This window comes from Malania oleifera, chromosome 7 (genome assembly GCF_029873635.1).
Source record: "Malania oleifera isolate guangnan ecotype guangnan chromosome 7, ASM2987363v1, whole genome shotgun sequence".
NCBI classification, from domain to species: Eukaryota; Viridiplantae; Streptophyta; class Magnoliopsida; order Santalales; family Ximeniaceae; genus Malania; species Malania oleifera.
The window spans coordinates 60,163,407-60,190,680 of NC_080423.1; the positions used below are offsets into that span (position 1 = coordinate 60,163,407).

At 38.6% G+C, this 27,274-nt stretch overlaps 1 protein-coding gene across 6 annotated transcripts; it reads left to right on the top strand.

The window, feature by feature from the left end:
* The first annotated feature begins 411 nt into the window (after positions 1–411).
* LOC131160487 (superoxide dismutase [Fe] 3, chloroplastic) lies at positions 412–27,274 on the top strand. Of its 6 annotated transcripts, none has more exons than XM_058116231.1 (9): positions 412–509; positions 647–788; positions 13,854–13,943; positions 15,658–15,849; positions 25,345–25,516; positions 26,479–26,552; positions 26,648–26,674; positions 26,791–26,814; positions 26,890–27,109. In XM_058116231.1, the coding sequence occupies exons 2-9, from the start codon at positions 687–689 to the stop codon at positions 27,013–27,015; spliced, it is 807 nt and encodes a 268-aa protein (XP_057972214.1). In that variant the 5' UTR covers positions 412–509; positions 647–686; the 3' UTR covers positions 27,016–27,109. The 6 variants fall into 6 exon arrangements, with proteins under 6 accessions (XP_057972214.1, XP_057972211.1, XP_057972212.1 ...); XM_058116229.1 differs by having other exon boundaries at positions 451–545; XM_058116228.1 differs by lacking the exon at positions 26,479–26,552 and having other exon boundaries at positions 26,890–27,274.

Here is a 27,274-nt window from a genome sequence, read left to right on the forward strand (position 1 = left end):
ATGTGTTTGGATAAAAGTTGTAATATATAGTACGCTATTTTTATTCATATATATTATACTACTCATGTAATGGGAATATAGTTTATTTTTATTTTTATAAAATTAATATTTAATACCGTTGCTACAGATAAAAAACATTAAATGCTTCCCAAAAACAATTTATTGTCTTTTCTCTTTTTGTTTTCCTTTATCATTTTTGTTACGCTAGAATAAATTTTTAAAATAATATTTTTAAAAATTATCAACCATTCATATGTTATATGTAAATATAATGTTTAAAAATTCAAGAAGACATTTGTGATGGATGACTAATGGGTATTATGTGTTTTTTTTTTTCTTTATTATTATTTTATATTTCATGTTTTTTAGTTCTAAATTTATTTTATTTTTAAATCCTTCCTACCGGTCCCTCCCCTAACCAGAACCAGCTTATGGATAAGAGAAACGTACAGAAAACGATAGAAGCAGCATACAGAAATACAGATACAGCCGAACTACACAACCCCAAGGTACTGGACTACTAGGCAAAGCAGATTCAACAATGGGTACTGCTTGACTCTCGCATCTTTTTCCTCTGAAGCTGTGTTGTGTTGTGTTGTGGGGGGTTTATTACTGCAGACTCAATTTCTCTACTATGGTTCCGCAGAGATGCTAATTTAGCCGCAGAAGAGACAAAGCTAGCTTTAATGGGTTTCTGCTGTGATAGAACTTTGCTTTCAACCACTGATCTTCGTGCCACTGGTTTTTCTCGGCGGCTGAGGAGCCCGACTCTTCCTTTTCCTTACCTGGTATGCCCTTCCATTAATTTGTTTGTGATTTTGCTCTAGTTTTTCTGTTCTTTTTTTCTTTTCTTCTTTTCCCTGTAAAATAGAAGCATGCATTGTTCATATTGGTCTTCTATAACACACAGGCCGGGACCTTTCAAAATAATATGAATAAAACTTTCTGCGCAGAAGAACAAGAAACAACAAATATTAAATCTAGGAATCTAAAGGTGACGATAATGTCTCATTTTTTTTGCAGAATGAAATGGCATGAAAATTTGAACATAAAGCATAAAGAAATTGAGTGATAAATTCAATTTTATTCTATTCATATGTACCAAACCTATAGTGAGGTAATGGAAGACAATAAAGAACAACTGGGCTTTCTTATTTTTAGCCTAGACCATCACTAATACACATTGATGCACACTACCCTCTTGGAAGTAAGGTGTTGTGGATTTGGGTTCCTTCAAGGTATGGCAGGGTTCCAATGGAGGAGTTGAGAGTTGTTGCATGAGAAATGGATTAGATAGAATATGTGTTATTGAGAGAGTGAGAGTGAGACAATACAAGAGAAGAATTGTGTTGAATGGTGTAATTTGTATACAAAAGGGATATCTTGTTTATAGTCTAGTCTAAGGGAAAGATTTGTTTATCAAATCGATGTGGAACTAGTGTTATATACATTAGCAGCCCCCCTCAAACTCAAGGTGGCAAAATGGAGACCAATTTGAGTTTGAAAACTAAATTATGAAGGCGTCCAGGAGGATGCTTCTTAGTGAAGAAATCTGCAGTTTGATCGGTAGAAGAAACTGATAATAGTCCAATGGTGCCACAGGTGAGATGATGACGCACAAAGGGACAATTAATCTCAATGTGTTTTGTGCGTTCATGGAGTACATCATTGTGAGCAATTTGGATAGCACTTTGATTATCGTAGCTGATGATAATAGTAGTAGAATGAGTGATGCCCATGTCTTCAAGTAACCAACAAAGCCAAAGAAGTTCTTGAGTTGTATCAGTAAGAGCACGATACTCAGTTTCTGTGCTTGAACAAGCAACGACTGTTTGCTTCTTGCTGCGCCAAGAAATAAGAGTCACCAATGAAGAAGCAATAGCTAGTGGTGGATCTATGATCAGTGGGGTCACCTGCCCAATCTGCATCTGAGTAGGCATGAAGTTCAAGTGAAGAGTGGGTAGAGAAATGGAGACCATGAAATAGGGTCCCCTTGATATACTTGAGAATGTGAAGTACTGCGGCATAATGGGGTGTATGAGGAGCAGAGAGAAATTGACTGACAATATGGACGATATAAGAGATGTTCGAGTGAGTAATTGTAAGATAAACAAGACTCCCAACCAACTGGCGAAATGGGGTGGGGTCATCTAAAGGTGTACCATCAATAGGAGTGAGTTTTGAGTTGAGCTCGAGAGGAGTGGTGCATGTCTTACTATCTGTGAGTCCTGCTCAAGTAAGAAGATCTGAAGCATACTTGGCTTGAGAAAGATAATATCCTTCTAAGTTAGAAGTGATCTCAAGTCCCATAAAGTAACTGAGCTTCCCAAGGTCTTTCTTCTTGACATGTTGGTTAAGATGGGTCTTGAGAGCCGAAATTCCGAATGCGTCATCATCGGTGATGATTATATCATCAACATAGAGGAGAAGAAGTATGGTCCCCTGGTCTGATTTGCAGATGAAAAGGGTGGAATCATGCGGGCTGTAAGTGAATCCAAAATCTCCAACAATGGAACTAAACTTGGCAAACCAAGCCCGAGGAGCTTGCTTGAGACCATACAGAGCTTGACGAAGTTTGCAGACTTGATGCGAAAGATGATGAGAACCAGGAGGAGGACACATATAAACTTCTTCAGTGAGTTCACCATGAAGAAAGGCATTCTTTACATCCATATGAAATAGATCCCAACGACGACTGGCGGCAACTGCAATTAAGCCGCGGACTGAAGTGAGATGGGCAACCGGGGCAAAGTTCTCCTCATAGTTGATCCCATACTCCTAGGTAAACCCTTTTGCTACCAAACGAGCTTTGTACCGCTCAATGGACCCATCAGAGTGAGTTTTGATTTTGTAAACCCACTTGCATCCCAAAGCTTGTTTTCTAGTTGGCAAGTCCATGAGATCCCAAGTGTGAGTGTTTTCGAGTGCCTGTAGTTCCTCATCCATTGCTTTTTGCCAAAGAGGGTTAGAACCAGCTTCATGATAAGATTGAGGTTCATGTTGAGTAAAAGTAGTGGACAAAACAAAGTCACGAAGATTAACAAAAGGAGTTTTTGCCCAGTCACTTCGTTGAGGAGGGAGATTGGGAGCTATTGGAGCGGATCCATCAGAAGAGACAAGTTGCTCAGAAGTTGGCAAGGTGGATGACTCAGGTGGAGTATCTGGAGACATGTTAGGTGGTAATGACTTATTTGATAATGAGATAGGATGTGTTGCTGGGGAAGTTGACTCAGAAGAAGAGCTTGTCTCAGGAGTATCAGGAAAAAGATTTGCGGAGAGATCAGTGAAGAGTAGAGACCTGTTGTTGTGCGACAGTTGAAACTTGGATATGGAGGCAAACATCTTGTGTTCCTAGAAAACAACATGACGTGACACTCTGAGACGTTTGGAGTGAGGATCCCAACATCTATAGCCTTTGTGTTTGACACCGTATCCCAAGAAACAACATAAACGGGATCTAGGTTCCAATTTGGTACGCTCATGAGGCTGAAGGAGAACAAAACATGCACAACCAAATACTTTAAGAGTGTTATAGTCGGGAGGGCGACCATAGAGACGCTCAAAGGGTGATTGATTCCCAATGATGGGAGAAGGCACACGATTCTTGGTGTAAACAGTTGTAAGAGCAGCTTCACCCCAAAAACGTTCAGGACACAAACCAAATATGAGAAGAGCACGAACGGTATTGAGAATGTCTCGGTGTTTGCGCTCAGCACGCCCATTTTGTTGAGAGGTGCCGGGACATGAACGATGAGAAAGAGAGCCATGTTGGCGAAGAAAGTTAAGAACTCGAGAGTCTGTGTATTCAGCCGCATTGTCTGCATGAAATACTTTGATATTGCAAGAAAATTGAGTTTTGACCATGGTAGCAAAATCAAAGTACAACTAGGGTAATTCAGATTGGTTACGCATAAGAAATATCTAGGTGTAACGGGAGTAATCATCAATAAAAATGACAAAATATTGAGAGCCTCCCATGGTAGCAGTCGGAGATGGGCCCCAAACATCAGAGTGAATTAATTCAAATGGTGCAGAAGAAGAAGAGTCACTTTTGCGAAATTGCAACGTCAATTGTTTTGCAAGTTGACAAGAAAGACAATCAAATTGTTCTTTATTAACAAGCCTTAAATTACCACTAGACACTAAGGTTTGGAGGCGACCAACAGAAGTATGACCAAGACGAGAATGCCAAAGACTAATGGATGGTGTGGATGATACTGGAGCGGCTGTCTAAACTGATGAGGAGAAACAAGATGGAATGTGAAGATTAATGAGCTCAAAGAGTCATCCAACCTTATGGCCTATCCCAAGAGTTTTTCCCTTCTGTGGATCCTACACACAACAACCAAAAGCGAGAAAAATGACAGTTAGATTGAAGTCACATAATTGACTAACAGATATAAGATTGAGAGTGAGTTGAGGAATACAATAAGTATAAGGAAGAGAAGTGTTTAATGTTGAAAATATTCCGATATGGCTTACGTTCATGGGAGAACCATCGGCAGTTTGAATGGATGAAGTATGGCTAGCAAGACGTTTGGTGGAAAATAGGGTGAAATTAGGTGTCATGTGATTACAACATGCAGAGTCAAAGAACCAAGATGAATTACCTGAGATGACTGATATAGCATTTGAGGATGGAATACCTGAATGAGCAAGGACTTGTTGGACTATTTGCTTCATGTCAGAAGTAGAAAGTGTTTCAATTGAAGTAGAAGATGATGAACATTCAACAGTAGTGGCGGTGGATCTAGGAGGAGTACTGCGAGACGAGTATTGCTAGGAATGCTTGTTGGGGTTTTGGAAACAATCACATTGAAGATGACTAGGGGCTTGTTTCTGACAAAAATGACAAATTCAAACCGGGCATTCCAAGAGAATGTGTCCCGGTTTCTTTTAGTAATTGCAGCAGAATTTCTTGGAAGATCCAGATGGAGGCCCTTTGTTGTTGGGGTGAGGTCCCCTGGGAGTGGCGAAGACAACATTTGTAGGAGTCATCTTGCGAGGGGCAATGCGAGTTTCCTCCGAGAGAAGTTCAGTGATAGCTTGATCCAAAGTAGGTAAGGGACTGCGATGAAGGAGAGATGCACGGACATGCTCGAAGTCATTAGTGAGGGCCATTAGAAAAAAACCAAGTGTTGACGATCCCAATAGTTGGAAAATTTGTCAGCATTAGTAGCATCTGTAAATTCTGGTTCTGAGGAAGCAAGTTGATCCCAAACATAGTGCATCTCAGATAGGAAATTATTGATGGATTGCCCAGCTTGTTGTTGCATGTTGTGTAGGGTGCCCAGAAGTTGATATTGATGAGACAAATCCGCGGTGGTGTAACGTTTCTCTAGAAAGTCCCAAAGTGATTTGGCAGTTTTGAATCTCCCAAACTAGAGACTAATGGAGTGTATGAACGTGTTGCGAATTCGAGTGATGATCTGGTGGTTTTTGCTATCCCACTTCTCAAGACAATCTATGTATTTGATGTTGGCTTCACCGTCAATTTTCTCTGGTTCGGTGATATCGCCAAAGCTTTCTACCCTCAAGAAAGCTCGACATAGCCTGAGCCCATACAGTTTAGTTGGGGCCTTCCATAATGATGGCAATGGGTTTTGAAGCCTCAAGATGCTCCATAGTGTGCGGAGGCGATGACAGTGGCCAGCGGAGGGCGGTGGAGGCCGGAAACGGGCGACTTTGATCGGAGGCGGCGATCGGAGACGGGTGGTTGCGGTCGGAGGCTGGCGGGCAGTCGGAGGCGGTGACCGGAGATGAGCAGTGGTGGCGCCCGAAGGCGGGCAGCGGCTAGAGGCAGCCGGACAAGTATGGAGAGGATATACAAGAAGTCCTTCTGATGTGAAGGGTCAACTAATAATAATTGCAATCACAGAGCATACTTAACTCTTGATATACCAAGGCTGTACAAGAAGTATTTCTGATGTCAAAGATCCGCTTATAGTGGCAATCATAGAGCATACTCAACTCTTCATAGGCCAAGGACAACTAAAAGGAAATAGTGGCTCTGATACCATATTGAGAGAGAGAGAGTGAGACAATACAAGAGAAGAGAATTGTATTGAATGGTGTAGTTTGTTGTCAAAAGGGGTATCTGAAAGAAGAAACAATTGAAAAAATATTTTCTTCATTGATTTGTTCTTATGTACAATCCAATATATAATACGATTACCTATTCTAAACAAGGAAACAATTTCCTACTGAATAATATCAAATCCCCCATAATTACCCACTTTCCTAATTTGTATTTTATTTACAAAAATATTCGGGATTGGTATTTTAACACTCCCCCTCAAGTTGGATTATAAATATTAATCATCTCCAACTTGCTAATAAGATCATCAAAGCTCTGTCGTCCCAACCCTTTAGTGAGGATATCTGCAGTTTGTTCCTTGGTTGGTACATAAGTCATACATATAATTCCTTCTTCAATTTTTTCTTTGATGAAGTGCTTGTCTACCTCCACATGTTTAGTCCTGTCATGTTGAACTGGATTAAGAGAGATGCTAATAGCTGCCTTATTGTCACTGTAGAGTTTGATAGGAAGGTTCACCGGCACCCGTAATTCCTCCAATAGTTTTCGTAACCACAATCCTTCACAAATCCCTTGAGCGACTACCCTGAATTCAGCTTTAGCACTACTATGAGCCACCACATTCTGTTTCTTACTTCTCCAAGTTACGAGATTTCCCCAGACGAATGTACAATATCTTGTGGTGGACCTTCTATCTTCCACTGATCCTGCCCAATCTGCATCTGTAAAGATCTCCACTTCCTTGCTTTCACATTTCTTAAAGAAGAGTCCTCTTCCCGGGGATCCCTTGAGATATCTAAGGATCTTGTATACAGCATCTAAGTGAACTTCCTTTGGTGAATGCATGTGTTGACTTACTACACTGACTGCAAATGTAATATCTGGTCTAGTATGTGATAGGTAGATCAGCTTGCCAACCAATTTCTGATACCTCTCTTTTTCTACTGGTTTTCCACAATCTTCAACCCTCTTTACTGTTTCTATCGGGGTTTCGCTGGGTTTGCATCTTAGCATGCCAGTTTCAACTAGGAGGTCGGTAACATACTTTCGTTGAAAAACACTAATTCCCTTTTTCGTTCTTGCCACTTCCATGCTCAAAAAATACCGCATCTGTCCCAGGTCTTTAACTTCAAATTCAGTAGCCAGAACCTTCTTCAATCTCTCCATTTCTACAGTATCATCACCAGTAAGGATTATATCATCAACATACACTATTAGAATTGTTCTCTTACCTCCTTCAGACTGTTGGAAGAATAGTGTATGGTCTGATTGCCCTTGTCGATACCCTTGATTCTTTAGTACCTTTGCGAATCTATTGAACCACGCTCTAGGAGATTGTTTGAGGTCATATAACGATTTCTTTAGTTTACACACATTGTTTTCTTCACTTGTTCTACTGAATCCTGGTGGTATAGTCATGTAAACTTCCTCTTCTAATTCTCCATTTAAGAAAGCATTTTTAATATCAAGTTGTTGTAGTGGCCAATCTAAATTGGCTGCCAGGGACGAGAACCTGAACTGTATTTAAGTTTGCCACTGGTGCAAATGTCTCAGTATAGTCAATGCCGTAGGTCTATGTAAAGCCTTTTGCAACAAGTCTGGCTTTATATCTTTCAACTGTTCCATCAGATTTACATTTCACTGTGAAGACCCATTTGCAACCCACTGGCTTCTTCCCTTTCGGTAGATTTGTCAACTTCCAAGTTCCATTTTTTTCTAGGGCTCGCATTTCTTCCATGACTGCCTCTCTCTATTATGATACTTCTAGAGCTTCCTGAATGTTTTTTGGCACTTTCATCTTGTCAAGATTAGAGACAAACGGAAGATTAGAGACAAATGCACGATATCCTGTAGACAAGCTTTTATAAGACATGTATTTTGACCAAGGGTATTGAGTACATGACCTGATTTGTTTTTTGATTGCAATAGGTAAATTGATATCATCAGGTGCAGAATTATCAGAGGAAGACTCAATTACCGGATCAGGATAAGGCAAGGGCTCATGATTATTCAGAGCCATCACCGGTTCCAACGCTCTTGGTGCCTCAGGTATGAGATTCTCCCTTTCCTTTGTTTTCGGCTTTCTTGAGTAAACCAGTATGTTTGCGTTGTTTTGCTCTCCTGCATCTCCCCCTGAGGGTAAGTGTTCAGTTGTGTTTGGCAAGTCGGGAAGTAATGCAATGGAAGACTCAATAGATGGGTTAGGGAATGGAGTAACTGGAGTAACTGCAGATTTAGTAGCAAAATGATCAAAGAACCGATCTTCACTCCATTTCTCCCCCTGAAGAGAGGGCTTTGGGAAATAAGGAGTGGTTTCAAAGAAAGTGACATCAAGACTAACGAACAGTTGTTTTGAGACCGGATCATAGCATTTGTAGCCTTTTTGGGTTGGTGAATAACCAAGGAAGACACATTTAATGGCACGAGGATCCAATTTATTGTGATGATGTGCATGGACATGAACAAAAGCAGTACAACCAAAAATTTTCAGTGGGAGACTGGAAGGGAGTCGAGAGGCAGGATAGTGTTCCTGAAATTTCTGAAGAAGGGTGACAAATGAGAGTGCTCGACTTGGAAATCGATTAATGAGATGTGTGGCTGTTAAGATGGCATCGCCCAAAAAATAATGTTTCATGTGGGTAGTAAACATTAATGCCCAGGCTACTTCAAGTATATGTCTATTTTTTCGTTCAGCAACCCCATTTTGTTGAGGGGTATCCATACAAGAACTTTGATGAACAATCCCATTATCTTGAAGATAAGTTCCCAGGATGGTATTAAAATATTCCGTACCGTTATCAGTACGTAGGATCTGAATATGAGTCTGAAACTATGTATGAATCATGGTATGAAAATTGATGAAAATGGAGCGGACTTCAGTTTTTTCTTTCAGTAAGTAGACCTAACAAAGACGAGTATGGTCATCGATAAAGGTCACAAACCATTTTGTATTGGTGCGATTTAGGGAACCTGAGGGACCCCATACATCACTGTGAAACATAGCAAATGGGCGAGATGGTTTGTATATGGATGATGGAAAAGAAGTACGACGATGTTTAGCAAGCTCACATACTTCACATTGGAACTCAGAAGCCATTTTATTTGAACAAAGAGAAGGAAACAAATGTTTTAAATATTGAAATTTGGGATGACCCATCCGTGAATGCCATAACAAAAGTTCACTATTTCTAGAAGTAGATGCAGAATCACAAATTGCAGTATTACATAGTTCACTCAAACTTGCCTCCTCAAAGTAGTAGAGTCCCTCATACGCTTTAGCAGTGCCAATCGTCTTCCCTGATGATAGGTCCTGAAAAACACAATGAGAGGAAACAAATTTAGCAGAACAATTCGAGTCTTTTGTTAACTGACTGATAGATAACAAATTGCACGATAACTTGGGGACATGTAAGACCAATTGCAAAGTTAAGGAATCATATATGCGAATACTTCCTTTTCCAGCAACTGGTGAGAGAGAGCCATCTGCAATTTTTATCCTCAAATTCCTAGCATATGGTGAGTAGGATGAAAAATATTGATAAGACCCAGTCATATGATCGGATGCACCCGAATCAATTATCCAAGGACATTTGTAACAAGATGTGGTTCTTAAAGCTGACAGATGATTACCTCAGTGAGCTAGGGGACTAGAGGAAGACTGACCTGATGTTTGCATTGATGAAATCATCTTATATAACTTATCCAACTGTTCAGGACTGAATGTACTGCTGGACGGGGTATTGTTGTTCTCTCCTTGTGATCTTTCAGTTGATCCGTCAGTGCTGGCTTGGTACCCACGATTTTTTTGGTATTGTCTCGGTTTCCAATCTGTCGGTTTTCCATGAATCTCCCAGCAGGTATTTTTTGAATGACCTGTTTTTCGGCAATGTTCGCACCATATTTTTCCTCTTTGCGGTCGTTGACTAGGGCCCTTGGGCCGTTTAATACAAGAGCTGAGGCATCCGGCCTAGCATGTAGCCCATCTAATTTTTGGGTGGATACAGGTACAGGAGGGTCTAGCCCAGTGGATTCATTTTGAGGCCGCAGCATCACCCGCCTCCTATTCTCTTCCCTCCTGACCTCTGTGAAGACTTCTCGGGTTGAAGGGAGAGGTCGTCGGCCAAGGATCCGTCCCCTCACGTCGTCGAGCTCTCGATTCAGGCCGGCAAGAAACATAAAGACCCTCTCGTTTTCGAGCCTCCTTCAGTATCGCGTGCTGTTGCCAGAGCACTCCCACTCCTCGTCGATGCTCAGATCGAGCTCCTGCTAGAGATGAGTCATCTCTATGAAATACTCGGTAACACCTCTCTCACCTTACCTCATCTGCCACAATCGGGTCTTGATGTCAAAGATTTGTGAGTAGCTTTCGACATCGGAGTACGTCTCACGTACGGCTTTCCAGACTTCCTTCGCTGTCGGCAAGAACAAGTAAATTTTTCCGATTGATGGTTGCATTGAGTTGACGAGCCAAGCCGTGACCATGGAGTTTTCGGACCTCCATCTTTGCAAGGCTACAGCGTCGGAAGGGTCTGATTTCCTCTGCTCACCGGTAAGATAACCAAGCTTCCCTTTTCCCTCAATCACCAGTTTCATGGATTGAGCCCATTCATGAAAATTTTTTCCGTTTAGTTTTTCCAATGAGAGTGGGAAGACTGTGCTATCCAGTCCATTCGTACCCCCACCGGACGTAACCTCTGAGTCACCGGTGATGTTTGCAGAGGAGGTAGAGCCTCTGCTGTTAGCCATCGTTTAGCTGGGTTTAAGAAACCCAAGCTCTGATACCATGAAAGAAGAAATGATTGAAAAAATATTTTCTTCATTGATTTGTTCTTATGTACAAACCAATATATAATACGATTACCTATTCTAAACCAGGAAACAATTTCCTGCTGAATAATATCAAATCCCCCATAATTACCCACTTTCCTAATTTGTATTTTATTTACAAATATATTCGGGATTGGTATTTTAACAGTATCCTATTTATAGTCTAGTCTAAGTGAAAGATTTGTTTATCAAATCGATGTGGTACAAGTGTTATATACATTAACATGTGTCATTAACAAAATTGCTCACCTTTAATTTACTCTCCTTAGAGGATTACTAGGAATGCTTTAATGGTTGTTAAAGCTTAGCTAGCGTTTTTAACTTTGCTGCCACCTATCTTGAGATTTAATGACAACTGTCAAATTTAAAATTTTCAATTTGAAGAAAATCTTTGATGCTTGTAACATTCGTTAGTGATTTATACTTGACTGGTGAATGTAATGTGCAATGTGCAATGTGCATGATCTCTTTGAGATGAATTAACAACTTAAGGGTCCACATCAAATCCCCAGGTTGTAACATAAGACAGTTCACCCTTTGGCAACCCACTAGAATGTCATTTCAACTGCACGTGGAGCATGAGGATGAACCCACTTTCTTCTTGTCCTGCTGCATATCAGCTCAACCTCAAAAATTAACCTTTGCATCCTCTCCAAACCTGAGCGTAGCACTTACCCTGAAATCATGAGAGCCTCTGCTACTGTTTGGGAAGTTCAAAGGAGCTTCTAAGGCTAAGAATCTAGATGATTTTATTTTTTCCTTGCAAGTAAGAGTTTAGATTGTTTTAGGTTGTATGTATAGGTTTCTGTGTTAAATTTTCTTCTCCATTGCTTTTTCTTCTTTCTTTCTTTTTCTTTGCCCTCTTCTTCTTAGTTTTCCATTTGATAACCCATTGAAAGATTCTGTTTATCGCTATCTCTCACTCCCTTCTACTTTTGCTATCACCTTATATGCCACTCTTCACAATCAAGAGAACTTTTGCAATCATTGTTACCATTATAATTCATACATCATTTATAAAGATGATAAAACAATAGCTGCGAGTTGTAGTGATTGGAGGGGTTACAATACAAAATAAGGTCATTTGAGGGGGAGAGGTATGGTTGAGGGTTAGTTATTGATGAGTTTTTCAATGTCAATTTGGTTTAGATTCTAATGAGCATGCAACCACTATGGTGAGGTTTCTTGAAGATGCCATTGCAAAGTGTTATGGGTTGCTATTTGCCTAGAGTTTTGTCAAAAGGGACCCAAAAAAATTCATTCTTGAGACGGGGGAGTCTTCCTTGGAGTTGAAAGTTCTTCATTTATTTAAGCTTTTGTTGCTCCATAACACTCCCATCAGTTCCTTGACTTCTTTTGAGGGGGTTTTTTCTTCATGAGATTGCCATTTCTTTAGGAATCTCTATGAAAGAGGGTTTGAAGAGCTTTTATTTTTTATTTTTATTTCTTTATTGGACCATCTTATTCCTTCCATTTGTGAGGACGGGAGGGTGATTCTTTGGGTATATTCACTTCTAAATCCTTTCTCTTTAACCTTTTAAAACCTCCATCCCCTTGCCTTTTTCCTTGGAACCACGTTCTTTGGAGGACTAAGGTGCTTAGAAGATTCGGACTTTTTTTTTTTGTATTGTGATCTTGGAAAGGAATAACATGCATGAATTGCTTCAGGGTGGGTGCATTTGAGAAAGGTGGGAGACTTGTTATTGGTTAACTTGATGGGTTTTGGAAAGAATAGAAATGGACCATCTCTTTGGTTTGCGGCTCCCTTTGCCATCCTTTGGACTGTTTGGATTGAGAGGGATGCTAGGATTTTTCAAAGTTGCTCAACCTGTTCACAATTATGACGGGATAGGGCAACGTTCCTTGCTTCCTTTTGGGTGCACTGTCTTGATTTTTTCGGGGATTACCGCCGTCTGACACTCCGACTTTGACCTCATGAGAGATTGGAGGGCAGTGCTATTGCAATCGTTATTCATACTGTTTTTTCTGCTCATTTGGTGTATTGTAGATTTTCCATATCATTTGTTATCTGGGGAGGTCCTCTATCATGTACTCTTTTTCTTGGATTTAGTAAAATTGTCTTCTTTTATCAAAAAAGAGTTGCTTGTTGCTTGATCTGTGGTGTATGGAAGTGGATAAGATGGGGATGGGAAGAGGTATTCCTTCAAACAGAATTTGTTGTAGGAAATGAGGAAAATATTAATGCTAGACCGATACGTAGTGTAGGGAGTCAATCTTGAAGTTCTATTTTCCCAGACATGTTTTCAGTGGCTTTGGATGAAGAAGCTTTATCATCTTCTGAAGAAGCTTCAGATTTGAAAGAATGGTGCAGGACCAGAAACAGATTTTTTTCTCTCTTTTATTTATTCATTTTTATTGTGAAGTTCCTGGATGACTTTTATAAATGGATGCTGAACAGTGGAGGCAGGTTTATTCTTAAATCTTACTAAAAGAATATTTGCTGGGCAGAGAGAGAGGGTAGACAGCTGCTCCCTTGGATGATAATTTGGAAAACTATCAGCTCAAGCAAAGTGGCTTTGAGCATGGTGGGGCCAAAATGGCTTTCACCTGGGTTTGTTCATCAGGAACTCTGGATCTGGTGAGGCCTTAAAGCTAGCAAGGGGAGGTAAAATTCTATCCATCTGATTCCTCTCTCCATTTTTTTAAATGTTTGGAAGGAAAGGAACAAGAAAGTTTTTGAGGATACAGAGTTGTCAGGATCATATACATAGTTGGGATGTTGTTTATACAGTTGCTACAGGGATAACAGACATGAGTTTGTAGAAAGCTTTACTGTTTTTGTTGTCTTCCTATGCTAAAATGATTCAACGTGCATGGGCTGGCACCCCGTGGTGCTTGTTTTGATTAAACACTTGCTTACTTATCAAATAAAAGCATAGTCAGAATAGTTCAAATAAGATTTTTTTTTGAGTTACATATTTGCAACTATAATTAAATTATATAATAAGGCAATTCTTTTTCTATTCAGCACCAGCAGCAAAAAGGACGGTTTCATGGGCTCCAAAGAGCAGCAAAAGTTCTTGCTTACTATGGCCTGAAGAACCCCCTTTATAAACTTGTGAGTGAATTCTTATATATCCTAACTTTTACTATCATCAGTTTCCTTAAAGGAAAAAAAACTAGAAAAGGGAAAAATGAGCCTGGCATGTCTAACTGGGTTGTTCGCCATTATAAGAGAACCTTCTGTTTTTCATGATTCAGAAGCATACATTGTAGCTGAATTTGCATGTAGCAAAAACAAGCATATTGATATTTTAAAAAACTTTTTTCATGCCCTTGGTGGTCTTTTGCAACCTGATCCTTTCGACATTCTTCTAGTTGAAGAGTCCTCTTAACTGTCTACAGACATTCTTCTAGTCAAGGATTGCATTCTTTTGAAGAACGATTGATTTTAGATTTACCTTTTATATTCTCCCATGTGAGCATGATGGATAGTTATTATTATTATTATTATTTGAAGATCATTTTTGTTGAAAGGAACCAATTTTTACAAGTTCAAATATGACCAAAAAATGTAGCTTCTTGAAACGAAGGTCTTAAATTTCGATTTCAACTGAAATTTTGAGGCTACACAAATTTCTATGTCAATGTCAATTTCGATTTTGGTTTTAAAAAATGATGGAAATATGCAGTAAAGCATGGAATTTTTTTATGAAACTCTAGAAACCATTAGAAGACATAATAATGCAAGATTTTGAACTAAAATATTATAGATAAAATACATCAAGGACAGGTATGTGGTGTATAAACTGCAATAAATATAATAATGATATTACACATTCAATTGTTATAAATGAAATTCATAAATCAGTTCAATATTATCTATTATACACACGTACATAAGTGGACAAGTAAAATGTTGTGGCTAATATTTGTGTTCAATTTTTCATATAATTCCAAAAGTCTGAAAGCTATTCATATCCTTCTTGTAATAATCTTAGTTTCAATGAGAAAAAGAATCTAATTTAAGACAAAAAATTCAATTTGGGTTTTGAATATCAAATTTGAATTTCATGGAAATTTCATTCTATTATTTAAAAATTTCAACAAATTTCACTAAAATTTCAACAGAAATTGTGTAAAACAGAAATTGACTACCATTTCCATTTTGAGGGTCGTGGAAAGTGGAAATTTCAACAATTTTGTGGAAATTTATGACCATGTATGAAACTTAATGTGAAAAAGGTTTGAAAACTAGTGGTTTTGCAGTTTCACCCAGTGGATCTTCTTAGTACTTCTCAATACTCACATTTTTTACCTAGTGAACTTCTATGTCAAAATTGACCTGCTTAGATGATTGTAGCTTTGAATTGTATAAACATAATTTAATCCTCTAATGGGAAAAGAAACAAAGATGGGGATAAAAAAAATACATGAATTAGGATATTTATTGTTGTGTAAATGCAGGGCAACCTTGATGTTCAATGAACCAGATTGACCCTGTATGATAGAGATGTTACTCCATATGTTGATTAGAACAAATATAAATACTTTCAATCTGTAGATCCTTAAATTAATCATTTCTTTTTTGCTTCAATTTTGAAAAATATAGAAAAATAACGAAAAATGAAAGAGAAATGGATGGATGAAATATAACGAATGTGGTCTATTTATTCTTTATCACATTAATGCCGTTGTGGCGTACATTTGATAAAAAAATTGACTATTTGGATTTGATTGATGGACAACTCATATTGGTATAATACAAACAGACCTTTTATTTTCTGTCAGTTTTGCACTTCAGTTCTCCTGATTTATTTTTTTTACTGTAGGACTCTTTAGAGCCGTATATGAGTCGGAGGACACTTGAGATGCACTGGGGGGAGCATCATCGTGGTTATGTGGAAGGTCTAAACAAGCAGCTTGAGAAGAATGACATATTGTACGGCCACACAATCACTGAACTTATTAAAGTAACATATAACAATGGGAACCCCTTGCCTGAATTCAACAATGCTGCTGAGGTATGTGTATGTCCAACACTGGAGATTCATTGTTACAAAAATCTTAAGGAGGTGTTAAGTTGTATTAGTTGAGGTGCTTTGAATGGCTAACTTTTTTAGGTCATTTTTAGCTTATAATGTATGGGATTTGTTTGTACAACTTTGGATTGCATGTGCTAGATTAGTTTTACTATATAGAGCCATATAACTTAGTTGACTTGAACAGTTGAAATGAATCTTGATTCTGCTACTTGACTTCAACTGTGGATATGAATCTTGATTCTATATTGAGTTATAAAATATATTAGTGTATAATGTATATTAGATTGGTTTGTATGGAAAATTTGCATTACCTTGGTTAAATTCAATACATAGTTGTAGTGCTTCTTACAATAACAAGGATTACTTAGAGAGTTCTCTTGGTAGCCTTGGTTTATATAGGAAAAATGGTTAAAATTTAATATATGATTTTTTAAAGTTGTTACAATACTAAGGATTACATTAAGAGCTCTCTGGCAAGTTTAAGAACTCATTGAAAAGGAAAGCATATATTTAGTTGGCTATTTTTTTGTTATCTTTGGATTAGGAGTAGCAAGATTATCAGTTTTTAAGGTCCAGTTGGTGCAGCCAGGATGCAAGATGCAGAAAAACAGTAGAAAGAGAGACAATATAAATTTTTATGAAATTGGAATTCAAGGAACATGAATCTAATTGCACAATAGGTTGGAAAGGATGATGGTTCTCAAAATCATATTAGCCAAGAGCCCTAGCTAAGACTCCCCTTTCAGAATTTTATCCCTTTTATTCCAACAAAATCGAACTTCTTAAAATTTTCCTACCTAATAAAAACAACATCCATGGGACCAAAACAAAATATCTCCGTAGTGAGCCATCACTGGAATTTTTAAGGTCTTCCTTGCATTAATGAAGCATGCAAAAAAATGTGGTAGGGTATACTACTAGAATGGTAAAGCCCATATGATGCCAATCTTTTTCTACAATGGATAATTTGTACTATTACTATTCAATGGTATCTAAGTAAAGTTTTATGACAAAATCCCATATTTTCTAATCCTACTTGAACTACATATAGTTGTCCAGCAACTAGATTGATAGGGAAGTTGGGTCTTGTTTGGCAAAGGAAATAAGGAAGGAAGGGGAAGTTGTTGTTAGAGATTAGGCAAGGTAAAATGGAGGGGAGACAAAGCAAAATAGGCTAGTTTTCAAGAGTGTGATGAGTACGAGAATTATGTGGATGGAGTAGGTGGTAGAGGAAAGGATTAAGGAAATATTGGAACTGATTATAGGGGTTTAAATCTTAATAGTATGAATATTGGTTGGCTGCACCCTAACATTAGTATGGTTGATGATGATCATGAGGGTGCTGATGATACAACTACAACAACAACAAAGCAGCCTGGAGTCCCATTAGGTGGGTCGGCTACACAAATCCTCTTCTACCATTCTGCACAGTCCATATTGCTCTCACAAGGGTGCTAATAGAGGGAGAAAATATTGTTGATGTTTCTAGTTCTCATAAATATGAAAAAAAAAAAAAAAAAACAAACAAATGAAAAGAATAAACTGGTGGTAGAGGTGTTTGTTCTTAAGAGGGGAAAGAGTGAATCTAGAAATAATAATTCACCAAACAAGGCAAATCAGAAAGATAGGAAGATTTCAATTGATGGAGGCTCAAGACAATGGTGTTGAAGTCTTGGAGCGACTTTGATTGCTAGAAGAAGTATCATGGGTAGGAGTGGGATAGCAGAGATCGTTGTCAACGAGGTATTGAATGAACAGGAAGCATAAAAAACAAAAGGATTCATTTCTGAGCAGTTGATGAGTTCCTAAAGGGATGCATTGCCGGTTGGTTGGCCTTTTCCTGGTGCGTGTCTAACATGGTATCTTAACGAGTAATTTTGTAGCCATGGGCTGGTCTTTTGCAGGTTTAGCCCGGAGTCTGCTGGAGATTTTGAAGGTTTGATTCTCATTTTTAGTAAGTTCATTTGTTTCTTGAGAGACTGCAGGGATGTCTTGAATCTAATCAAGGTTGATGTAGTTTCTTGCTTCTGGTGGCAGGTTCTGGCTCTGGTTTGCTTCCTAGCTGCTGGCTTATTATTTTTATTTTTATTTTTTGGGTTTTGGTATTCACTGTGCTTGGCTTTGCAAAAACCCTGTTTTTATGTTTGGGAGAGGCTTTGGATTTGGATTTGTGTGGATTTGCATAAAATGTAATTCAAAATTGTATTAAGTTTTGTCCAAATCTACCCAAATCCAAATTCAAGGCTTGAAATCCATACTCCAAATGTGTAGTGTGTTTTCTAGGTTTTTCCAGGGCTTATTTGTGGACTGCTTAAAATAGTCTGGACTTGCCAGGTTTCTTTTGAATCTCCTCGAGGGTAAGGGACATTTTCTTCATATGCCTACTCAGAAAGTGCTCCAAAAATATGAAACTTCTTAAACTGTTTCGATAGGCTTAGGCTGGAGCCCAGAATACCATGTTTGCGCTTCTTCAGGGTGGTTATCAGTGCCTCGGTGATGGCTTCAGAGTCCTTGTGCAAGACCATAATGGCCTTGAAAGTCTCAAGGTGGTCAATGAGGTCAGTAGTGCTGTCATAGGGCTCCATTGCCATTGTTCGAGATCCCTTGGTAGGGCCTTCTCAATGATTTCCCTGTGAACAAGGTCTCATCTATCCTCTTCAGCTCCTCAGGGATTTGGTGGGCCCCTCTCAGGGGCTATCGGCTGCACTCCATCTTCCGGAAGGGCCGGACAAGTGGTTCAGCAGGTTTTTTGTTGGCATCAGTGAGCACTGCTGATCTGCCTTGTGTGTCTGGGGCCTTTCTCTTCCTCCTTGGTGGAGTCTCCAAGGGTCACAAGCTGCTTTCCCCATCGCAGGTTCATGCTTTAGTAGGGCCTGGAAGTGGGGGTATAATCGGTTTGATTCAGTTTAGTTTTGCACAAAATTGAAACCAAATGTATATTATTGGTTTTCAAGTTCTTGTACACAAACAAATCTGAGACCATTGGTTCACAAAAAATAAAACAGTTTGTTTTCTTGATTCGGTTTGTACTCTTTTTTTTTTTGGATTCTTGGTCAATATAAACTCTTGCCTTCAGGTGGGGAAATTAATTTCAGTTGGGCTGTGCGTATAACCCATGTATTGAGAGCGGCCCACATGGAGCTGCAGAAATGGTCAGAAGCCCATAGAGATACCAACGAATACGGGTGAATGCAATTTCATTAGAGTGAGGAAGGTTCTTCCTTCCTCACTTAGTTAATGTGGGACAAATATTTTTTCAAACTCCAACCAGCAGTAGTCACTTGGTTTGGTTACCCACATTGACAAGATGATGCATGTGGGAGTCTCCTTTTCTCCTTAAATACTCCGTTTGTTCTCTTCTCTTATCTCATTCCTTTAACACATAAAAGTAAATAAAATTAGTTTAAAAAAGTAGCCAAAATTCATCATGATAGAAAAAATAAAGATAATAATCTATTGAAAATATATTAGTATATTAGCATAATATTTATAAAACAAATGTGTATATTACTTTGGTTTTTCGGTCTGGTTTTGTTGTAAAACCAAAACCAAAAATTTAAACCAAAAAAACTGAACCAAAATGTAACACGGTTTGGTTTCGGTCCAATTTTTGATTTTTTCGGTAATTTTTTACTCCTCTACTTGGATGCTAAGGTCTTCGTCTGATCTTGCATTGCCCAAAACTGCTGCTGGATAAGGACAACATTCTCAGATGGATCTGGCGGTGCTGGTTCTTAGTTTGGGGAATTGCTGTCGAGATGGGAGAATATGTTGAGAAATAACGCCTCTTCAAACAATGCATAGCGGAATAACAATATTGTTGTAAAGAATCAAATATACACTTGCAACAATCTAAATGGTGAATACAGAATACTTCCACAACCATAGCAACATAAAGAAAAACAATAATAAAGGCAACGATACTAGGAATTACGTGGTTCGGAAAAGCCTACATCCACGGGAGCAATCAGCAAGAGTTTCACTATGAAAATCAAAGATACACACTACAATGGTATACATGATATTCTCTCCTTCTCTCACCCTCTCACTTTCTCTTACATGTCAAAATATGCCCAGAAGAACATATATAACAACCCCTCGGAGGCTTCCCTCCAAATCCCCAACCGTCACAATGTTCACATTCGAAATTTAAAATTTTCCTCACAGCCCAGAAGTACTCGTCGACGAGACAGAGAAGGCCACTCGTCGACGATGTCCGGCTCTCAGTATCTCCTCGTCGACGAGTGAGGCACACTCGTTGACGAGTCCCTACTGTAGAGCACCTATGTGCTTTTCTTCCTTTGTTTATGAACTCTACCAAGTATAAGAGCCACACAAAAATACAACAATCTCCACCTTGGAGATTATATGCCCCTTAGGAGAACCTGAAAAACATATCTGATTGTTCCATCTTAACCTTAGAATGTTTGGTTAGGACCGTCTCCTTTCTAGCACTTGGAGACATGCACCAAATCCAAGCAACGGCGCTTGAACTTGCCAATGCAGTTTCAACTTCTACTGTCAACCCCGATATAGTTGTAGACGTAACACCTGAAGACATCACCCTAGGCTTCCAACAAGACCTTCCCGCAACAATAAACACAAACATTGCCGCAAGCCTTATATTTCCAAAACCCCCTGCATAGTCTTCAACAAAACTAACAACTAACGGATTACTCTGTTGCCTGCTGAAACACCCCATTGTACAATCATGAGGAACCTTTGACATATCCCGGATATCACAGCCTGTCCTTGGGTACCGTACGGTAGACATTCCATATTGATTCTCCATAGAACCCCCTTGAGACAACAAACAAAGTCTCCCTGCGGTTCCATCCATAAAGCCATCCTGAGATAACACCAATCTCCCTGTAGCCTTGTCCACAAAAACTACCATGAGATAACACTAATCTCCATGCAGTTTTGTCCATGCGAATCAGCAAACCAAGACTCATCTTGGCCGTACCCAACACATTCATGTCAAAAATTTTGAACAGAGTTTTCAACTGATCAGCCTCAGTTAAAGCCTTCCCAGCCAAAAACATGTCATTCACACAAAACAGATGCATCACTCCACAGCTTCCTATCACCCTCTTCCATACTGGAAGCCTCACCAATTCACACACCTGGTACATATGCAATACCTCCATTTTCTCCACCATAGCACTTATCCACCTATTTTTCCTTTTGCCATGCATTGCAACTTGAAAAATAGTGGAAACCTTGTTGCTGGTAGTAATGAATACATGAAACACCAGAATGCCAAATTTATACCTGAGTGGTGGTCTAATAGTGCACATGGGCTCACCGTGACTCTGCTGGTCTCCCGAGCTGAAATTCCTTGCAATATGAACTATGTCATCACTGCCCAGAGTTTATTGTTCCACCTGTATCACATGCCCATTCATACCGTGATACTATTGACCCGAGATAAAACTCCCCGCATTTCTGCCCTGAGTCCCTAACTCCACCTGAATAACTTGATTATTGCTATTGCAGTTTTCTAGCATTTGTTCCTCTTCCTTTACCTGAGTATGGTGCCCCATGGCTTTATTACCAAAAACCATGTCCTCGTCACTCTTTGTTTGCCACAGGATCACCTAACTTGCACCCACCTTTCTTATACTCAGAAAAGTGTATTGTTCGAACATCACACCAAGCCTAGATCCTCCATCACTAGAATAGTGCACCAGTGGACATCCACTGACAACCGACTAGTCTACTGCAAAACCTACCCACAATTTACCTATAACTTTCCCATCTAGCGATAACTTTGGCAGTCACACGAGAAACGCGCCATACTCACTGACTTCACCAAGAAGTACCTTGCAAGTCTTGCATATGATTTGCCTTGCTCACAAAATTTCTTGAACAAAACCAGCGTACTCAATCCCAATGTTTGACTTGAAAATCTCTCTACCGGTTTGGTTCTCCACCTCAACCACCGCATGAAGTACACCAAGACCCATGGTATTAAATAACGGCCGTTATGTAGTGTAACGGCTGTTACGTAACAAAAAAACAGGTTGCCGATACCATTACAGGCCGTATTAGTGGTGAGCCGAAAATTCACATGGGTAACGGACGTTACGGAAATGTAACGGCCCGTAGCGACTGTTACACTAACGTTATGGAACATAACATCCGTTACGGCACGTTATGGCCGACAGCCCCTTACAGCGTACCTTATCTCCTCAAATCTGCTCCACTTTGTGCGTCTCTCCTTCGTCTGATATCGTCATTTGAATCCTCCAAAGTCCGAAAAATCGAAAAGCAACTTCTGGCCTTCAAACCCTTAGATCTGTCGTCCGCAAGCTAAGTTCAGTTCCCTCTTCACTTGAATCACTCTTCGATTCTTCGTCTCCTTCGTACATACAGCTTCGATTTGCTGATCTGAAGCTTCGAAATCCCTAAAACCCCCAAAATCAGCTTCGTACAGCTTCGTCTCCCTCAGTCTGTCATTCGTCTCCTTCGTCCAAGAACCCAAAAATCAGCAAGCCTTCGATTCCTCCATTCGAAGCCTTCGATTCCTCCAAAATTTGGAGGGTTGCAGGTTGCAGCTGCAGCAGGCCAGCTGCTCTCTTGCAGTTGCAGGCTCGCAGCTTCTGTGGGAGTGGGTATTGGATTTGGGCAAGTGGTAACTGGGTAGTGGGTGGTGGCCAGTGGGTATGTAATATGTATGTTGTTTTATTATTGCAGTTTATGCTTTATTGCTTAATAATTTATTTTGTTTTATTATTTCAATTTATGCTTTATTGCTTTATATAAATTGTAAATTTTAGTTTGTTTTAAATTTCAGTTTATTTAATTAGTATATAAATTGTTAATTTCAGTTCATTTAATTAGTATATAAATTGTAAATTTTAGTTTTAATTTTTAAATTTAGTTTGTTTTATAATTTTAATTTATAGTTTATATAAATTATGAATTTTAGTTTATTTAATTACTAATTAGTATGTAAATTGTAAATTTTGTTTTATAATTTCAGTTTATAAATATAATTAGCATATAAATTTAGTTTATGTATTATTTAATTAGAATACAAATTAACAATTGTAAATTAGTAATGATTGTATAAGTAGAATTTATTAATTAAAATAAAAAAATTAGTATAAATTTTTTAAAATATAAAATTTATAGAGTTACTTAGACTCTTAAAAGAGTCTAATGACTCATTTTTAGTAACTTTATGTCTTTAATTAATTGATTTTTCATTTTAATTACATTTCTACATCTTTTTACTCATTAAAGTAATGTAAAATATTAAAAAATATGTTTTCTTTGTAAACAGCGCACTAAAATTAATATAAAAATCATAATGCATGTTAAAAAACATTTGTAGGTTGAATGAAGACCTTTAAGATTCATTAAAAATCATGTATTAATGAATTTTATGCTTATTTTTCGATTTTGGCATGGTTGTGCATGTGTGAAAGAAATTCACGATCGTTATGCCTGCTTCCCATTACGTAACACCTGCGTCTCTTGCGTCCTGCGATACCTGCTACCATTACCCATGACTGCGATTTCGAACCATGCCAAGACCCTTCGTGATAAATCCACGAAATACATGTCTATCCCCTGATGCTATCATCATTGGTTCCCAAACATCTGAATACAGGTAGTCACCCATATGCTTTAACTGCATATGCCACAAGATATCTGACTCAGATTCAACAGTTGTAACTCCACTCACAACAGTAACATTCTGCAGTGCATAAATATTTCCCGCTACTTTTTCTCCTTTCATCACTATAGAGTCGCCTTCACACACTTTCATTTCTCAACTTTCAGACTTATAACAATATCAATTACAGTCTAAAGTAGCCAATGAAATAACATTCTTCCTTAGACCCGGTTCATGCTTTACATCACATATGGTTCTTACAACACCATCATAGATTCTGATTTTTGACATTTCCAATAATAAATATTTTGCATGAAATATCATTTTCCATCAAAATACAACCAGCATAAATTGACCTATAGGTGTCAAACCATTTTCTAGGATAAAAGCATCCTCTGTCTAAGATCCAAGAATTACCCGTGAAGCACTCTGAACCCGATGAAACACATAGTATATCTCCATCACTACATTTGGAATCTTCCTCCACTACATTTGCAGATTTTGACGAACCCTTAGACATATATTGGCATTCCCATTATCGCCAAACTAATGCCGGAGAATTCTCATTCATGACGTGATACAACACGTCCTCAACCAAACAAAGACGAATGATTGCTCCCAATTCATTCTAAGTCGCTTCATCCATACTATCTAGTGGAATTCTGTATAAACCTTTCACCATGTCTTGCTGCACTTCAGAGGCCATACAAATTGTTGAGAAATAACGCCTCTTCAAACAATGCACAGCAAAATAACAATATTGTTGTAAAGAATCAAACATACACTTGCAACAATCTAAATGGTGAATACAGAATACTTCCACAACCATAGCAACATAAAGAAAAACAATAATAAAAGCAACGACACCAGGAGTTACGTGGTTAGGCAAAGCCTACATCTATGGGAGCAATCGGTAAGAGTTTCACTATGAAAATCAAAGATACACACTACAATGGTATACAATGATCTTCTCTCTTTCTCTCACCCTCTCACTTTCTCTTACATGTCAAAATATGCCCAGAAGAACATATATAACAACCCCTCGGAGGCTTCCCTCCGAATCCCCAACTGTCACAACGTTCACATTCAAAATTTTAAATTTTCCTTGCAGCCCAGAAGCACTCGTCGACGAGAATAGAACACTCATCGACGAGACAGAGAAGGCCACTCATTGACTAGTATGTCCACTCGTCGACGATGTCTGAGATATTCTGGCTCTCGGTATCTCCTCGTCGACGAGTCCTTGCTGCAGAGCACCTATATGGTTTTCTTCCTTTGTTTATGAACTTCCACCAAGTATAAGAGCCACACACAAATACAACAGAATAAGAGGTGCATTCTTAACCATTTTCTAGCCCAGCCTTATTCTTTCTTCCTTGATGAATATGGGAGCACTGCATGGCTTTCCATGCGTTGTTCTCACATACAGCACCAAATGGTTGAGGCAAAAAATGTCTCCTTCGCACTTGGTTGCGTACTCTGGGGTGGTGAAGTGCTAGGGTACACACTTTTGTCAAAAGGGAATCAGGGTGACCGGAGCCTCTGGAAAAATCCTTCAATTCTTGGGTATCTCAGTTGGATCCTTTTGGTTTTTATTGTTCTTTCCTTTTGTTCTGTTATCATGTTGTATTTTTGCTTTCTCCCATGGTTTCTGTTTTGTTTTAGTCCTAATTTTCTATGAAAAAACAAATCTTCCTCTTCCCCTTATCCTTGTTTGGAGTTGGTGCAGAAATTTACACGTCTTATGTCAAGACATGTCTTCTATGTCAAGCAGTTAATCTAAATGCTTGTATTGCCAAAGTTCAAAATTATAAGCTACAAGTTGATTAATGGACCAAATTTTACAGGTTTGGAATCATGAATTCTTTTGGGAATCCATGCAACCAGGAGGTGAAAAAATGCCCAGATTGGGATTTCTTGAGCAGATTGAAAAGGATTTTGGTTCCTTCACCAATTTGAAAGAGAAGTTCGTAGAAGAAGCCCTCACACTATTTGGCTCGGGCTGGGTTTGGCTTGTTTGTAAGACCTTTCTTGAGTAAATTTGATTTATTATTTGGCAAGAACGATCTTGATCATCAGAATTCCTTTAAATAGTTACATAATGCGGGTATTAAAAAGCTAACTTCAGAAATAAGAAAATAAAGAGGGTAAAAAACACTGGCCTCTTCTGAGATTTTTACAAAAAGGACCTTTGTTGAGTTTTTTAAAATCCCTTGGACTTCCTTGACATTTGATTCCTGAGACACTTGTACCTTCTCTGTTTATTTGCAGTCAAATAGCCAATTTATATTTATATTTGTATCTGTGCTATATTGCAGTCACACACACACACACACATGCTGGTCCACTTGTCCCTTTGTCTAAGTTGGTGTTCAATTTTATGGGAGTTTGCATTTTCAAATTATCAATTTGAACATAGCAACCAAGTAATTGAGCTCATTTTACTTTTTTGGCAATTGTTTTATATCTTGTATGGCCATAAGAATTGTTTTAAGCAGCATCCTGTTGCAAGGATATTTGATTTTTAATTGTTTTTATTATTTCTATTCCATTTATAATATTTGATTCAGATTTAAGGTTTGATTCACACATTAAAGGATAAATTAAGAAATGAACATGTTTACAATAATTTAGGCTTAACATTGATAGAATCTAATATAAGGGGCGGCTTAGATGGTGTGGGCATTTGAAGTTAGGCCAAGTAGTGCACCATGAGGAAAAGCGAGCTAGTCATTGTAAATGGTGCTAGAAAAGGAAGGGGTGTACCTAAAATAACTAGGAATGAGGTAGTGAAGAAGGATTTAATAACTCTGTGAAGACAGCCTAGTATTAATTTGGAATTGCACATGGAGAAGAAAGTTTTCTCATGTTGCTCAATGATTATACTGTGCTGATAAAAAAGACTTATTTCATGACTTGTATGCACTGCTTTGATCAACTTTGTTATTTAGTTGTATATTTCATTGCGCCCTGTGTTGCAGTGAAGAGGACAGAGAAATGTCTTGCAGTGGTTAAAACATCAAATGCTATTAACCCCCTTGTGTGGGATGACATTGTATGTAAAGCTTTAGTGTTTCTATATTAGTTGTTTCCCTGATAATTTTTTCTTCTGTCAACATTGTTAATTATTGGTAATCTTTCTATGTGCAGCCTATCATCGGTTTGGATTTGTGGGAGGTAAGATCCTCTCTCTCTCTCTCTCTCTCTCTCTCTCTCTCTCTCTCTCTCTCTCTCTACCCTAAATATGATTTTAACTCTAAAGTGTGCTGATAATTATCCATCTTGTGTTGCAGCATGCTTATTATTTGGATTACAGGGTAAATCTATCATTCTTACCGTTTTCTTTTTTCTTCCTCTTAACATTATTTGATTGATGCTTCAATCTTGTACAGAACGACAAGGAGAAGTATGCAAAAGTGTTCATAAATCACCTTGTGTCTTGGCATGCAGCAACAGGTCGCATGGGCCGTGCCCAAGCTTTTGTAAATTTAGGGGAGCCAAAAATTCCTGTTGCTTGAAATTCTTCTCAAATAACATGAATATTTTTCCTGCGGTAGCAACGGGGGAAAGTATATACAGTTTTTTTCTATTCTAATTTTTCCTTACTTAAAATCTCTCTCTCTCTCTCTCTCTCTCTCTCGCTCTCGCGCGCGCGCACACACACGCACAATTAATTCCCAGGCTCAAAAATGTAAAACGACGGGCTAGAGTTACTCCTTTGGAGTTTGGACCCTTCTGGTTTAAGGCTATCAAGCAGTTTTACCTGGAAGCACCACA